This window comes from Cololabis saira, chromosome 8, assembly GCF_033807715.1.
Source record: "Cololabis saira isolate AMF1-May2022 chromosome 8, fColSai1.1, whole genome shotgun sequence".
Taxonomy (NCBI): Eukaryota; Metazoa; Chordata; class Actinopteri; order Beloniformes; family Belonidae; genus Cololabis; species Cololabis saira.
In genome coordinates, this window is record NC_084594.1 from 26,978,976 (window position 1) to 26,996,026 (window position 17,051).

Consider the following 17,051-nt stretch of genomic DNA (forward strand, 5'->3'; position numbering starts at 1 on the left):
TTCAACAAACACCCCCTTTTTTGAAATATGACCAGGGGCCACATAAAAGCTCCTGGCGGGCCGCATGTGGCCCGCGGGCCGCCAATTGAATATCCCTGGTCTATATCATTTACACTTACCTAAAGTCACCACTTTATTAGTTTTCACAAGTGTACCTTCAAAGACAAAAACACAAAAATACATTTATTTGTGTATTTTTTTAATGTAATGTACATGTTTAGTCTTGTTTGAGTTTACTCAGCCAACTGCAACCCTTTGCTGATTCCACTTTTTGAAAACTGATAATTCCATTTCATCCTTGCACACAAGAGATTTTTGTCAACACAGAACAATGCTGTGAATTGAGTTATACTGTGCACAACTAGAGCATTCCTCGTGGGTTTTTGGGATTTTTGAGGTGGCCAAATGTATTTGCTTTAAATGAGACAACCATGTTCAACTTATATCATTTTGTTCTCTTAATTACAACATAAGCATCTATACACATCGTTTTAATTGAGTTCAAGCAAATAAAGTCATGTTCCAACTTTTTATTGGGCTTTTAAATATTTGATCTTTCAGAACTTCTTACAGTTAAAATACCTCATTTTGATCAGGTCATAAAAAAAACCTGAGAGATATCATGTTTTTGTGTGCCCAGTGAGACCTTTTATGGTACAGTCCCTGACCCGGCAGGGACCAGATGTCCCTACGTACAGGAAACAAAGCTTTGTCCAAATACTGCTTAGTGTAAGGGAAAAGGTATGGGTGGGGGTAAGGGTCACAATCATTTTCAGCTCCCAACTATCATATAACATCAACATTACTACTTTTTTCAAAAATATAAAACAACATAAAAACTTGTTCCGTTACATTTTGAAACAGTGGTCATGGTTGTAAAAATGGTTAAAAGCTTTAAGAATCGAAGCTTTTTTCCCCAAAAAATGTTTTTTTTTCTTTTTCTTATTCAACAGTCTTTACCTTTAAAGATATGGTTACTTTAAAGCAATGATCTCCCTTTAACAAATCTCTGAAGCCTTTCATGTTTTTAGTCTTCATGGCTCAGGGAGACCCTGAGAACAAAGAATGAGCCTAGTTCCAGGCAGTGTTTATGTGGTACGGTAGGATGTGTTGGTATTAATCCTCAGTCAACACTTTTATGTCCTCTCCGGAGGCCGTAGCAGTTTTTTCAGTATAACTCACACAGTGGTCACTCTCATGACCACCTCTTGGTTGGTTCTGTGCAGGTGTGTGGGCCTTAGCTGGCTCAGGATGTGCAAAATCGTGTAGCCACAGTGGTGTTGGAGAATAGTCCTGACGTGCCGACTTGTACTCTGGCTGCTGTTTGTCACATTTGCAGAATTCCTCTCGACTCGATCACCGGCTTTACTACTGGAACTGATGGGGTCACCTAAATCCTTGGCTTTTTCATAATTCAGCACTTTCCACTTCTGGTTCACTGCCTGCCAGCGCTTAAAGATCCGGTAAACAGATGATCCTTCGTGGATTATAAGGCCTGGGTGTTAAGAACAAAGGAGTGGGGAGGTTGAGGCAGGAAACAGTGTTATTAACAGACAAACAGTTGCTTGTTTAACAAGAATCAGAGAGCACTAAAAGGTACACAAGCACAGTGTACTCAGCTTAATGGTGAGTCTTTTGGAATTAATGGAATTCAGAGATTTGCTACAAAAACACATTATTCAAGTTAGAAAAATATTAGATAAACGCGTTAAAAGACCTCGAACTACTGTTTTGTACTCGCTGAGCCAGAGCACATTATGTTAAGTAAATATAAAGAATGAATGAACCTCTCGTTTCCACACCGACACAAATATATGAATATAAAAAAGTGAGGGCGATATGATTTATGAAAATTAAATAAAGGTATAAAAGTGATCTAATTACAACACAAAACACATCAAAAGAGAATAATGGGTCTTTAGAGGTTTTTCCTGTTAAGTATCAGGTCAATTTCAATTTTACTTATATAGTATCTATTACAATACAAGTTGTCGCTAGGCATTTTCCAGAGACCCAGAGCATGACCTCCCGAGCAATTATTACGTAAACAATGGCAGGTAAAAACTCCCAATGGTGCGAGAAGGACCTTAAGCCAAAAAGTGGCAAGGAAAAACTCCCCTTTAAGGGAGAAGCAGGGAAGAGCAGGAAAGCAGGAAAAGGGAGATAGGAAAGAGAGGAAGAGGAACAGAAAGAGAAGAGGCACAGATATATTATCAAAGGTACTAAAGAAAAGAGGGGGAAGACCAGCTCAACAAACTACAAGGACAACGGAGCACAATTATGGTTATGAGATACTTTTAATTGATAACTGTGGATTGAGGAAGAAAGGAAAGAAAAGAAGAAGAGAGCAAAAGGGGAGAGGGACACCACTTAGTTGATCATGTTGGGGTCCCCCTGCAGCGTAGGCCTATAGCAAAATATCTACACCGAAGCTGTTTAATACAAGCTGTAGGTGCAGCTGTGACTACTGGCCCTGACACACTAGAGTTAACACTAACTATAGGCTTTACTACACAGAAACGCTTTAAGTTTGATTTTAAGTCGGAGGTGGTGTTAATCTCCTTAATCCAAACTGGAAGTTAGTTCCATAGTAACGGTGCCTGATAGCAGAAGGCCCATCCTCCAAATCTACATTTGGATACTCTTGTATTGTGGAAAAGATTTTTACTTTTTTTTCTTGATCATGTACTGTACAGAAAGCATGAAAAACATGAACCTTCATTTCTCTCTATCTCTCATGCATTTTGGTTAAAATAGTAGATAAATTGGCTGATTTACTTTTTGTTATATCACAACTCACTTAGATTTAAGCCAGTTTTCAAGATGTTTGGTCTATTAAAAATTGCAGACTTGTATTTACTGAGAGGAATGTGAAGAACGCAAAGGGAAATTAAAAAGGTATGTTTTCATAGATAATACTTCCTTGCATTTTTTCAACACTATCTTTCCTGTTCCATCATCTGACTAAAAGTTGTCAAATAGACAGATAAACTGACTGTATTTTGAATAGCCAGGGTGTGGAATTTATAAATGTGGTATATTATTATGAAATACACCAAAATGAACCCCTTCACTTCAATGTCCCATTTAGTGTGTAAAAATAAACTACTTCATGAAAAACTGGCTCTGAAGCCAATGTTTATTTGTCCCTGATGGACTGTAGGTAGTGCTGCAAGACATTAGAGGGAAAAAGACTGCAGCATCTTTAGATATAAAGTTCTAGTTCTAAGGTAATAAAAAGAGAAAGAGTTGTATTTTCTAAACTCATTACGAAGGCTTTTCTGAATTTCTGTCTACAGATTCGTCTGTTACACACTGTATCTTTAAGGGAAGCCATAATGTTTTTATAACCTTTAATTCATAGGGATTATTAAAGTCTTTCTAAATTTGAATTTACCAAGTAATTTAGCTGCTTAAACCTAACCCTTTAATTCCTATTTTATAACGCAAGGAATGAAAACAATGCAGGAAACAAAAGAAGGGAAGGGAAACTCTGGTCTCTTGAAAAAGCCAGTCCCAAAAGTGGACTTTCCACCTCTTACAATGATATAACACAATATGACACAGTTTAGCAGTTACATGTGCTTGGAAAGAACACAGTATGGTTAATGTCAGGGTCTTACCAATACAAACTATGTCCATGAAGCCATACATGCCATAGCATATCTGGAACAGAAGGTCCTGCCGCTGCCATTTAGCTGAGGGGCTGAGAGATGACCACACCAACCAGGAAATACTTGCAATGAGGAATAAAGAGCCCAGGATGATGGCTGCGATCTGCACTTTCTCTATCACAGTCAGAGAGATGGCCTGCCACTGGATACAGACAAAGCGAGACACAGAAACCTGCTAAAACGGTCTTTTAGGTAATCTTACAGTCATGTCAGGCATTTGTTCATGCATTTTCTGGGTTTGTCAAGCTCCTTGTTAAGTATGTAAATGTGTGTAATGTCATAAAATGATCATACAGTATACTTCACAGGCACTATCAGTGGTTGGCTTTTGCAGGATTGAAAGAGAAACTGAGAATAGGCCGAACTCCATAATTAACTTATCTGTGTTATCTGTATCTGTGTTCAAATGTTGCTAGAACTATATATATATATATATATATATATATATATATATATATATATATATATATATATATATATATACATGTGCTTGGAGTCATGACTCATTCCGGCTGGCCAAAAAATTGAAATGCAGGAGTGTGCTGATAATGCAGATTTACAGTAGATCACACAAATTACAGACACCTGAAATGGCTTTTTCCAGTTTCCACATCCATCCCTCTGTTAATTGCAATACAGAAAAAAACATGTCAAATATTTTTCTTTTCATTGGGACTAGTGATGCCTGATTGGGTGACTGCTGCTGCAAAATGTAAATATAATCCAGATACAAGAGTAAAGAGAATCTTGTTTCCAGCTGCCCACATTTATTTTCTACATTAATTGACCATGTAAAAACTATAGATGTAACCAGTTCAGAAGTACCCTAAATCTGCATTTCAATTTTTTGGCCAGCCGGAATGAGTCATGATGTTTTTAAAAGTGAGGCTTACTTCCTGCTGGTGATCCTGTAATAATTTCTTCCAAACAGTAATGTGAGTGTACCTGTAGTGGGTTTTTGGTGCTGATGGCTAGGACCTGGTACTTGAAATGGCACAGCTCGCAGCTCCAGGAGCCCCTCTCGCTGATCCAGCGAATGAGGCAGGACTGGTGAGTGCAGCGGACAGAGCCATTACAGCGGCAAGGGCTCAACATCTCCCCCTGCATGACACAATACAATATAACAAAAGTCAAGATATTTGTCATGAATTTAAACCCAAATGTTATTGTCATGGAAGACATTGTTTCATGGTGTTATACGAGTGGTATTATTTTGGTGTTATGAAGCTATCAATTTATAATAGGAGCTACCAAGATATAATATATCATATAAATTATCAGTTTTTTCATCTTTACAAGAAATGTACATACAAGGATGATTACATTTTTTTATAAGTGAAGCCACATTTTACTCTTGTTTGGCAACATTATACTCTATGATAATAAAAAAGTAATTTGTGTTATTACAGTGTAGTGTACAAATGAAGCCAGCATTCCCGGTGTATTGGTTGTAGCTGGCAGAAGAAACTGAGTTGGCAGTAATCTAAAACTGTGATGTGTGGGTCCATTTTACCAGAAATGCTTGATTTAGTGACAGTTAAATCTAAAGGTGTCAGAAAAGTGTCTTCTGCTCATCACACATATACAACACATCAGTAAAGATTTAGTTCCTCCTCTTTTTTTAATGTAGCATTAATATACATTATTCACTGGCTGTAACCTCAGAGTGATGAATTATTTCTATCAGTAATGAACTGGATCCTGTAACTGGAGTTTCTATTTTCAGAAGCCTTGGATATCGTTGACTCTTCATCTTCTCTTTGACAGTTTCTCTCTAACACAAACCAAGCGTCCTGTTGTGCAGTTTCACTGTCATTTCATTCTACTTTGAACATTATTTGTCTTTCTGTGCGCCCATTTATCTGACAGATGCTGATGCATTGTTGCTCCCCATTTTATGGTGAATTAATAACCCGTCCTAAAAGAGTTTTTGAATAAATTTTCGAGGATGTTAAAGTATGAAATGACATTTAAATTTGCAGCACATAATAATATGCAGTCATTGCCTGTACACATTTTGATAGGTGATGATTGCACACCATCAAGAGGCACTTTTCCACCTATTTATTAATTGTATTTATTTTCTTCTGTTTATTTATTAGTTACACATGCAGTGGTAAATGATGGTATAGGTAGTATGAGGAACATGTACGTATTTACTTCACTTGCCTGTGATGTGACTGTACAGTACATACGTGTATATATAGCGAGGGTTAGAAAAACATGATATTGGAGTCATTTAACTACACTGGCCTGCCTGCAGGAATTCAGCTCAAATTAGGGATGAAATATTTGGAGCAGTCATCAACTCCTGACCTCCTACAAAGTTTTGGGACTATTTGATTGTGTCTGATTAAGGTTATAAAAGAAAGTGGTCCTCACTACCAACAAGACTGACCGCTCTCATGCTAATTTTATTCACCTTTTTAAAGAAATCACATCTGGAGCTGGATTTTACAACAGTGTGAGACCCCTTGATTCTCTCAGATTGTCAATGCATCCTATATTTCCCTGCATACTCCTTCTGACTCTAGGTCTTGTGTAGGTATCAGTTAAATATGTGGGGGAAGGTGGGATTTCTCATTTTCTTTATTGATTTTTACTTCCACTGCATCACCCCCTTTGTCCTACTTCATGTGAGTCATAGAAAACACCCTATTTGCACTTTGTCTGACCTCCCTTGAGACTAAAGAAATAATTTAAAGTCTGATTCTTGCATTAATGGTTTGTACAGAAAATCCTTGAAAAAAGTTCTTACATATCTCTACCTTCATTAAATCCCTCCAAATGGCAGCATCAGTACCAGCTGGAAAAATTATTTTTTTGTTACCTCTCTTCTTTGCTTGTTTTCTTTTAAATATAACACAGTGAAGGCATTACTGTGAGCATGAAGCTAATGCTTCTCCACAAACTATTCCTATCTGATGGCACTTGTCGTACACTGCTATTTTTATATCCCTTGCAAGAGTTTAATGTGGTTTAATCTTATTTGTTATGTATTTTTACTTTGAATTCAGCACAGACTAGATGGATTTCCGCAGATACTTAACCCAAATCATTACCGATGTACAGTAATTTATATCTATCATGCTTAAACGCTTAGTGTGCAGGATTTCTTAGTCATAGTCACATGATTGTGCCAAATAGAGAGGAAGCTAAGAAGACCTCCAGTATTTGTAACTACACTGAAAATTGCACATCTGACGGCAAAGAAAACAAAGTTCTTATCCTCACGCGGTTCTACACATATATGAATTATATATTGCATTCCTCTCTTTTTTGTTTACTATTACATATGTGATGATAATAGAAAAACCTTCTACGATGCCCAAGGGGGCTTTATAATGTCTCCTGAGGGATGCCACTTAACATGGGAGGGATATCCGGAGAAACCCACACAGGCATGAGCAGAACCCAAGCCAAGATCTATGATTATGATGCGCCCAACTCAGAACCATGAATAGCAAAATGCGTAAGCCTTAACAATGTACTATTTTTCACCCATAGTCATGTATTTAGTAACTGCTGAACTCAACCATGTACCTCAATTTGAACCAACCACGTGAACTTCACGTCTTGACCCTGGTCATTTGTGGCCGCGGGAAAGTTACAGTGGAATGTGACAGTGGAAAACATTTTATGTGATGGGTCTCAAATTCTGGTTTCTTGCACCAGAGTTGATAAATTAAGGCCTCTGCCGGCTCCCTCCTGGCTCCTTCAAAGTGTTTGCAGCCCAATCAACAGTAACGACCATTGATACTGACACATATTGAGACATCAAACGCAGATGTTGTAATGAATGCAATTACATAACAAGACATCAAATGTCAAATTGTCTGAGCCTGGCTCTCCCTATTTAGAGAAGGAAACATTGTCATAGAAAGAGAGGTATTGTATAATTCATTTGAGTGCATGGTGTTAACCTCCAATATTTTGAATTTAAATCAAATGGTTTGTTATTACATTTCAAGGCAAGTTCCACCAGTGCTAGCATTGCACATTCAACTCTTGCTGCACTACTAGCAGTTAAACTGCATAACGCTAAACATTTTCTGAGCTTGAGCCACTGGAAATGTACATCTAGATCGTTCATCCTGTTTCAGTTTAGATTATCTTTAAGATCTGTTCCTTGGAAATCAGCTGAATGAGTAGAATGAGTGTTTTGCTTCAAAGCCTTTATTTCCAAGTATATTATTGTACTAAATATCCTGAATTGAGTCAATGAATGTCTTGTGGTCTTCTGAGTGACTGTTAAGCTGCTTCTTCTTTCATATTGATGAGGCGGTAAACCTCTGTGAAGCCAATGTAAACCGCAATGTGGAAAGGTGACTTACTTATACACCCTCTCACTGACTGATCCGGACCTCTAGTGCCCATGTTGACAAAGAGACAAATTACCCTGAGACTAACTAATACACAGCAACTACGAACAATCAAGAATTCACTCTCTTTGTGACAGGTTTCTGTTTTTGTAATCCCTCTGTTTTTATTTGCTCATTTTCTGTTTTTATTAATTGTGCATCTTTTTAATTTTGAACCTATCTCGGTTGGTTTCCATCTTTTTCTGGATATCTTTAAAAATCATTGCTTTTATTTTCACTAATTTCGTCATTGTTTTGTGTGTCTTTGTGGTGGTTTGAATTACAAAATCTTTAATTGTCAATTCAGACAGCTACTCAAGACTAGGACCCCTTAAGGCACCCAGTTCTGTGCTTGATGATGGTCAATAATCCCTCCATGCTCTTCTTTATTGAAGCACCTGAACTGTTGAGGTGTCCATGAGCAAGCTCATTGTGTCACAGAAACCATAGAACTAAAACATATAAAAACTTTTATTTCTTAAGTTTACCTTCTCAGGCCCCTGAAAGCAGATCCGGCACTGTGGCGTTCGCATCCCACTTTCTGAGAGACTTGGAAGAGAAACTGCATCCAGGCCTCCTCCCTGAGGTTTTCCTTCATCTTTATCCTCAAATGCCAAACTGCGTGGACGTGGGTCTGACCCATAATAGTCCTCTTCATCGTCGCGATGAGAGCAACTCATCTGCGGCCAACTACAGCCTCCAATAGCGAGCCCTCTCATCCTTGTCTGTGAGTCCGTGCTTGTCCTTGTGTCAGTCCTCCTGCTTGATTCAGAGCGCATCAGTAGAAACACCTTGAGTTCATTGAAAAACATACGGATCCGATACTTAAACATACTTCAGCAGCTTTGATATGCAGGCACAACTGCTCTTTGAAACAAAAAAAAAGCATTCAGCTTGGTTGTAGTAGCACCTTCTCCATCACAACATTATTATTCATATTATTATCATTAATATTGTTATTATTGTTATTATTAATATTATTATTATTGTTGTTGTTGTTATTATTATTATTATTGGTAGTATTTTTTTTATTATTATGTGGACATGTGAACAGATTTTATTGTACAGTTCACTTACTGTTCAAAAAATAATGGTCTTTGAAAAAAGCATCCTCGGAACATGATAGGCTGGGAGATGAGCCCGTAGTTCTTTGCATATCCTGTTGTTATAGCATGTGCACCGCTGTCTGGCCAATAGGGAGGGATTACTTTTCATGGGAAGAAGCGTTTTCTGTCGGAATTAAATGGAGGTTGAGAGCAACGAATTGTGATCCAAAATTAAAGTCAGAGTTTTCCAGCAAAATCTTCTCATACATCTTTAGATGAAAGAGTTATTTTACGGCATCCAAATTGGTCGTCTTCATGTTTTGAATAATAGAGAATATAGAGAATAAGAGCTCTTCAAGGATTGCCACAACTGTTTCTTTATTTAAATTAAAAAATAATTTAGGGGTTCTGTAAGGGGTTTATAGTTAACCCTATTATCAAATAGGTAATAATATGATGGAGCTGCTTATTTATCTACAGAGGAGACGGAATTACATGAGGTGACAAACGTGGAGCCTTTGTTGTCTCGCAGTGGCATCCATCAGTTCACGGTGTTTCCTTTCTCCTCTGCTTCGGTGTAGCAGAACGGACTGGGTTTTTTTTTTTTGTGTTTTTGTTGGGGTTACATTTTTTTTTTTTTTTTTGGCCGGTAGAGGCTTTATCCCACAGCAAAGCGGGTCCGACACCCTGGTTACAAAGTTTACAATCCGATGGTGTTTTTTTTTTGTTAGCAAAGAAGCAAAAAATAGAAAATTAAAAATCAATCTGACGTCTGCGACTTGTTTCCCAAAGCATCCCTGCGCCACAAATCAGGAAGAAAAGCAAGAGGATGCCTGATATGGATTCCTGCGAGCACAAAACGAGCCGACAGCAGACTGTCCCTAACAGACTGATCGAAACAACTGCACATGTTCCTCATCACATCCTTACCAAATCATTTCCAGGGCCTCCGGTGATGAGCGGGACAATAAAGTGCCACTTCACATGGCAGACTCTTGTAATGAGCTTCACTCGACTGGCGTCCCTCCTCATTTTCTTCCTGGATGTTAAAACTTGATTTTCAGGATGGTTTGCGGGCACATCGGCTCCAAACACAAACTTCCTTATTTGTATATGGCACAGTTTCCATTAACGTCCCCTCACTCCGTGCAGTTGATAGGAATGAGCTCCATCCATTGCAGGCTAGTGCTGATTGTGGCTGCTGTCCACGGTGCTGAAATTCACGTGACGTGGACACCACGTGCTTATTCATTTACCGACCTTAAAGGCTGATTTATGGTTCTGCGTTAAACCGACGCAGAGCCTACGGCGTAGGGCACGCGGCGACGCGCACCGTACACCGTAGGCTCTGCGTTGGGTGTAACGCGGAACCATAAATCAGCCTTAAAAAAGAAGCGATCCTGGCAATAAACATGATAAATGCGTTACACGCCAGCGGGCAAGCGTTTGTTTGAGACCCAGGAAAGACGACATTTTGGGAATCCATTTGAATGGCTATTTGATGTTTAAAGCTAGGTCTATAGAAGTCGAGGTTAGGGTTGGAATTGGGTTCAGATTTGATTTGATTTGATCTTTATTCATCTTGAACAAAACAATAAAAAAACACACACCATACATCAACAACAATAATAAAGCACAACCAGTTTTGTTCAAGAAGGGACAGGAAGAAGCAAATGCTTATCTAGTCCGGCCCCTTCTTGCAATATAAGAATATCCGATAGATAAAAGAATAATAATAGCAATAACAATAATAATACTAATAACAACAATAATACGTATATACAGTATATACCCTTCTTCTTGACATATAAAAGTATATCAATATAAAAGTAATTAAAAGACAAGTGAGTCAATAATAAAAGTAGCTAAAACGAAAGGCATCAAGCACAGTAGAGAAGAAAAAAAAGTCAATGAAAAAAAAAAAAAACAATCACCATAATAAAAGTAGCTAAAAAGAAAGAAAAGCATCATGCACAGAAGAAAAAAAGACAATGAAAAAAAATAAAATATAAAATCATGGTCATAACATCAAATGTTGGTAGTTCAGTATGAGAATCTGCTTATAGCAGCGTTTGAATAGCCTGATGTTCTTGCAGACCTTCACACTTTCATCAAGGTTGTTCCAGAGTGTTATTGAAGATATGCAGGACTTTTAAGTGGTCATGGAGCTATGCATGCAAGTGCAAATAATGTCCCAAAAAATCTGCATCCTATTTGTGTCCTTTATACTAATAAACACAAACCTGGCCATTGTCGTGTGCAAATAGGTTTTTGGATCCACCATTCAGAGAAAACTGTCTATATTCTATTACTAATTCTACCGTATTACAATCACAAAGAAAAGCTTGAATAGGGAGACGAAATATGTAAGCATTGTGAAATAATAATAGTAAGTAAAAAAAAAAAACCCTATTGATTTTTTTATTTTTCAAACAGCTTTGAATAACAGCAAATTCAAGAGATTCAATTCAAGAGAGACTCATTACTCGTGTGCTTTGCATGCATGATTTCCCACAAAGGTGCACATGATTTACCTTGAATCAGCAAGTCTGTGGACAGTGAGATAGAAACATTTGTTTAGGACTGGATAGATAGATAGATAGATAGATAGATAGATAGATAGATAGATAGATAGATAGATAGATAGATAGATAGATAGATAGATAGATAGATAGATAGATAGATAGATAGATAGATAAATAGATAGATAGATAGATAGATAGATAGATAGATAGATAGATAGATAGATAGATAGATAGATAGATAGATAGATAGATAGATAGATAGATAGATAGATAGATAGATAGATAGATTAAATAAATAAGTGGTAAAATAAGTGAATGCATTTCTATAGAAACAATGAATGAACAATCACATGCTTCCGTCTTTCCAACTATTGCACATCACTCTATTTGCTATTTAGTGCCATCACCTCTCTGGGAAAGAAACCGTTCTTGAGTCTGTTTGTTCTGGCATTAATAGCCCTAAACCTTCTACCGCAGGGCAAGAGCTCAAACAGAGAGTGGCCTTGGTGAGTGGGGTCCTTAATTATGTTTTGTTCCTTTGTCAGACAGCAGAAAGTAAAAGGTTCTTTGACATTGTGAAGAAGGTGGCCGAATGTTCTTTGGGCAAAGGTGATAACTCTCTAAAGTGCCTTTTTCTGCTGTAGTGCAGCTGCTGTAACACACACACATACAATAGGTCAATCTCTCGATGCAGCACCGACAGAAAGCCACAAGCAGCTTGTGGGAGATGTGATTTTTCCTGAGTAACCTCAGGAAGTACAGATGTTTCTGTGCTTTCTTTATCACCTCTGTAGTGTTAGCTGTCCAGATCAAGTCTTCTTTGGCCAGCACCCTCAGGAACTGGAACAAGGAAACCCTTTCCACGGGTTTCCCGCTGATGAGAAGTGGCTGTGAGCATATCCTGTTCCTCCTGAAATTCACAACCAACTCCTTGGTCTTGCAGATGTTGAGGGCAAGGTTATTTTCCTTATATCACCTAGACAGTCGCTCCACCTCGTCCTTATATGGTGACTCATCCTGGCCAGAGATGAGTCAAGCCACGGTGGTGTCATCTGTGAATTGCAGAGGTGGACAGAGTACTCGACCCCAGTACTTGAGTAAGAGTACAAATACTACTGGTCAGAGTATTCTAAGAGTAGAAAAGTACTTGCTTTTAAAGGTACTTAAGTATCCAAAAGTAAATGCTTTTAAATTTACTTTAAGTAAAAGTAAGAGTAAGAGTAAATTTCTTATTTTCCACATCAGTAAATTACTATATTTTTTCTAAATTAATTTAAGGATCTTTTAACTCTTGTTTCTGAGAATTCGATGTTGAGTTGTTGAAAGCAGAGAGGTAGTTCTGCTTCGGCAGACACAATAAACATTTGAAAATAAATGTCTGTGGTTTGTCTGTGCCCTCGTTTTTTACTCGGTTGAACTCAAACATTGAGTTAAGATACGGCCAAGGATTTTGTGAAAGTCCCTGCTCCGGCTCATTATCAGACTCAGACCACTCAGCGGATTGTCTTTCTTCTCCTGACGCAGGCGTAGCCATTGTTGCGGCTATGTCTTCACTTGTTGCGGCTCTGTCTTGACAAACGCAGACTACTTTGGCGGTATCGTTTTGAGGAGGCTTGACGTATTTCCGCTTTACGTACATCCCAGTGGAGAGCGTGCACTGTGATAGGTCTCCTCCTTTGACAAAAACAGCTTGTGTCCAATAGGATTTTAGGGAAGAAGAAAAAAGAGCAGACCTGAAAGTAACGAGTACTTTTCAGCCTTCCTAGAAATTTACTCGAGTAAAAGTAAAAATATTTGTCTTGGAAATGTATTCAAGTAAGAGTAATAAGTACCAAAGAAATCTAATACTCAAGTAAAGTACAAATCCTCTGGATATGTACTTAAGTACAGTACTCAAGTAAATTTACTCTGTTACTGTCCACCACTGGTGAATTGTATTATGTGATTGTTGGGATAGGTTGGGGCACAGTCATGGGTGTAGAGGCAGTAGAGTAGGAGGCTCAGCACACAGCCTTGTGGGGAGCCAGTGGTCAGACTGATGACAGAGGAGGAGTGTGAGCCTACTCTAACTCTGGGAGCGGCGTGACAAAAAGTCCAGGACCCAATGGCATAAAGATGATGAAAGACCCAAGTCTGTCAGCTTGGATACCAGTCTGTAAGGCAGGATAGTATTAAACAATTATATTAGAAACACGATTTTAAAAGACATGGAAAGGTTATTTGAAAGGATATATATTTATTCGTAACTAGCATGGTGACTTTGAGTAATGAGTCATTTTATTTAATGTTTTGATAAATTGTTATTTTCAAGGTTAAAGTGCAAGTTTACGTTATGTAAGGCAAATACTTATCTAAAAGTATGATCAATAATAGTGATTGAGACACAGTGCCGACTAGAAATATTTGTATATTAAAGCACATTTGCAACACGTGAATTTGAGTGCTCAACGAAACTAGGAAAATGTTATATAAATGCTGTCCATTTGCCATTTCCCAAACAATAGGAATGAAGGTACTGTAAGACTGTGTAAACATGAACATAAGGCTGGAAAAAAGCTTGATAAAAGAAAGAGAAATAAATTAAACACAATGTTCACTTATTTCAGCAATAGGCGTGTTCATGATTTGACTGGAGAGAATTGTGAGACTAGAGATAAACAATTTTATGATGTGACGGCTATCAAACTCAAGGAAGCATTGATTTCAGATTTAATCATTGATTTGTGAGGCTGTTGGGCTAATGAACCTTTACTCTGCAGCTGGGGCACAGCATATAGCCAGCAAACATATAACAGACATGTACAGTATATCCACACATCCAAAAGATGGTATTAGTGAGATGGCAGGTTTTTCCTTTGCTGTTGTTTGTGTAGGGGAGCGCCACAAAGACGGGGACCAATTTATAGTAAAGTATGTGAGCCCTAAGCATGTATGGTGGCAAGAAAAGGCATGTGAATCCTTTGTAAATCATAAATAGTTTCGTTTTTTCCCCCCACATTTGTCATAAAATGTGATCTGATTTTCATCTAAGTTACAATAATAGACAATGTGCTTACATTTATAATGCGCAGCTATGATTTCTTGTATATTGTTGAACTCCATTGAACATTCAGTGTGCTGGTAAAAAAAAAGCAAGTGGACCCACATACTAAGTATTTCACCAAAAGCTAAACAGAGTCAGTAGTTTACAAATTTTATGTCCAATTAATACAATGAGTTAAGAAGTGGGGCTTAGAGACACTTTGAACCAATGAATGGCAAACATGAGTTTAATGTTCATAAGAAACAGCAACTGGCGCTGATTATTACACATACGATTAAGAGACTTATGCAGGCCAACTAAAGCTGCCCTTCATACGTTTGGAAAAGGATACAAAATAGTCTAAAAGTGTTTAGACACCTATCAGTCTACGGTCATCACTGCTGATCCAGAATTTGTTATTGAGGAAGCACTTCACTGTTCTGGTGGGGGTTGTTTTGTCCACAGATCAATTTACATAGTCAATAACACAGTCAGTCATGGCATTGATATCATCTCCATGTGTAGCCTCCATGCACCTTCAGTATGCAGAGTTTCTTCATCTGCCTGTGAAGTGTGATGGTGGGAGCGTTGTGATTTGCGCTTGCTTTGCTACTCTGGATCCAAACTTCTTGTTCATAGTTTGTGTGTTCTCAGCTTAAGCATATGTTTTTTCTGTCAATGTGACTTAGATAAAGATCAGACCAAATTTTAAGGCAAATTAATGAAAAAAAATTTGATTCCAAAGGGACTCACAGATCCTGCCATTGAATATTAAATTATTATATTCTAATTTGTCAGCCAAATAATTTAAACAAATTCTTGCCCTGACTGTTTGCAAATGAAAATAAAGCAGCAAAGAGAAAAGGAGGAAGCTGTGAGATCAGGATGGAAGCACAAGCTTTACTAGGGCAGTTCTCACGAGAGCCGGCATCATCACCTCCACGTTTTCAGGTATTTTTGGACTATTGTCTCTATCTACTCAGCTAAGCAGTTTTGTGGTACAGCAACAGCAGTTAAATACTGCAAGGGGTATATGCTAACAACCAATACTACTTGAGCACGTGTTGGGTTGCAAAAACATGAAGAAGACAAGAAATTCCATCAATTTACTTCAGACAAGGTTTGTTGACCGATAGCCCTTCCAGCTGACCGCCTCCTGAAGCTGGTTGAGATATTGCCACTAATGTGCAGCTGTCAGGGAAAATAGTGAGGATGACTTGTAGTATTTTGTCTTAGCCGCCGAGAGAGAGAAAGTGATGCCTTTCTCACTGTGCTACATTCATCCACTGATTTTACTCTTTCCCTCTAGAATGCAGCAGCAACTCAAAATTTGAGGCGTGGATGGAGAGGAAGCTGTAAAAGCACAGATGAACTGTAAGTGGATTTGTCACGTGGAACACAGCACACGTAAATGCAACTCACCAAAAGGATTTTATTTATAGACAACCAGGAGTCCACTATTGATGTTGTTCTTTGAGTACGTGTGTCAGTGGAGGCAAAGTGTGCAGTTTATTTGAAACCTGTCAGCATCCTTTAAAGAACAATAATTAACCTTTAAAGAGTCATTGACTTTAAGGTTGATTCTTTGCTGTACTGAGTCACAAACTCAAATTACATTTGTCTCTCAATGGACTCCTAACAGTCTTCATATAAACGTGTTGGTCTTTGTTGGAATGGCTCTTATTCCATTAATCATGGTTTATAAATGTGGAGTGGTGGGTTATACTAATCCTAAAACAAATTTTAATTGTTTTATTATTTTTTTTTAATCTTAAATATGATCCAATCAAGCAAATGCAATTATTGTTTCAAACCTGCATGTCATGGGCATGTATGGATGCCCTTGAAACGGGTTCATCTGGTGTTTATTAATGATCTGACTCCTTACAGAAGTAGAAAAGTGATTTGAAGATGTATACGGGACTCTAATTACATTCAGATAAACTACAGTACAAAACTGATAGGATGGTGCCTCACAGTGCAGATGGATAAGGAGCCAAAGATATAGTGCAAAATACATTTTGAAGCACGGAAATTGAGGGTTTTTCAACTGAGTCCGACACCAGATCTCAGCCCCACAGGTCATTTACTGAACCCATGAATGCAGATCCACAAACAAGCAGCAGTGGAAGGTGGCTGCAGTGAAAGCCTGGCAAAGCATCTCCAGGGAGGAAATTCAGAACTTGGTGATGTTTATGGACTTGAGAAAATTGAACCCGTCATTGACTGCAGAGAATTTCCATCCAAGAATTTAAAATTATGTTTATATATATATATATATATATATATATATATATATATATATATATATATATATATATATATATATATATATATATATGCATACATACATATATATGCATACATACATATATATATGCATACATACATGTATATATGCATACATACATACATACATACAT

The 17,051-nt window shown here is 37.8% G+C and overlaps 1 protein-coding gene across 3 annotated transcripts; it reads right to left on the reverse strand.

The window, feature by feature from the left end:
* On the reverse strand, positions 1–10,260 carry LOC133449433 (E3 ubiquitin-protein ligase MARCHF9-like). Of its 3 annotated transcripts, none has more exons than XM_061728585.1 (5): positions 10,012–10,260; positions 8,524–8,794; positions 4,620–4,775; positions 3,624–3,816; positions 1–1,495 (listed from the first exon to the last, which is right to left on the reverse strand). In XM_061728585.1, the coding sequence occupies exons 1-5, from the start codon at positions 10,017–10,019 to the stop codon at positions 1,179–1,181; spliced, it is 945 nt and encodes a 314-aa protein (XP_061584569.1). In that variant the 5' UTR covers positions 10,020–10,260; the 3' UTR covers positions 1–1,178. The 3 variants fall into 3 exon arrangements, with proteins under 3 accessions (XP_061584569.1, XP_061584568.1, XP_061584567.1); XM_061728584.1 differs by having other exon boundaries at positions 8,524–8,797; XM_061728583.1 differs by lacking the exon at positions 10,012–10,260 and having other exon boundaries at positions 8,524–8,939.
* Between the last annotated feature and the right edge of the window lie 6,791 nt (positions 10,261–17,051).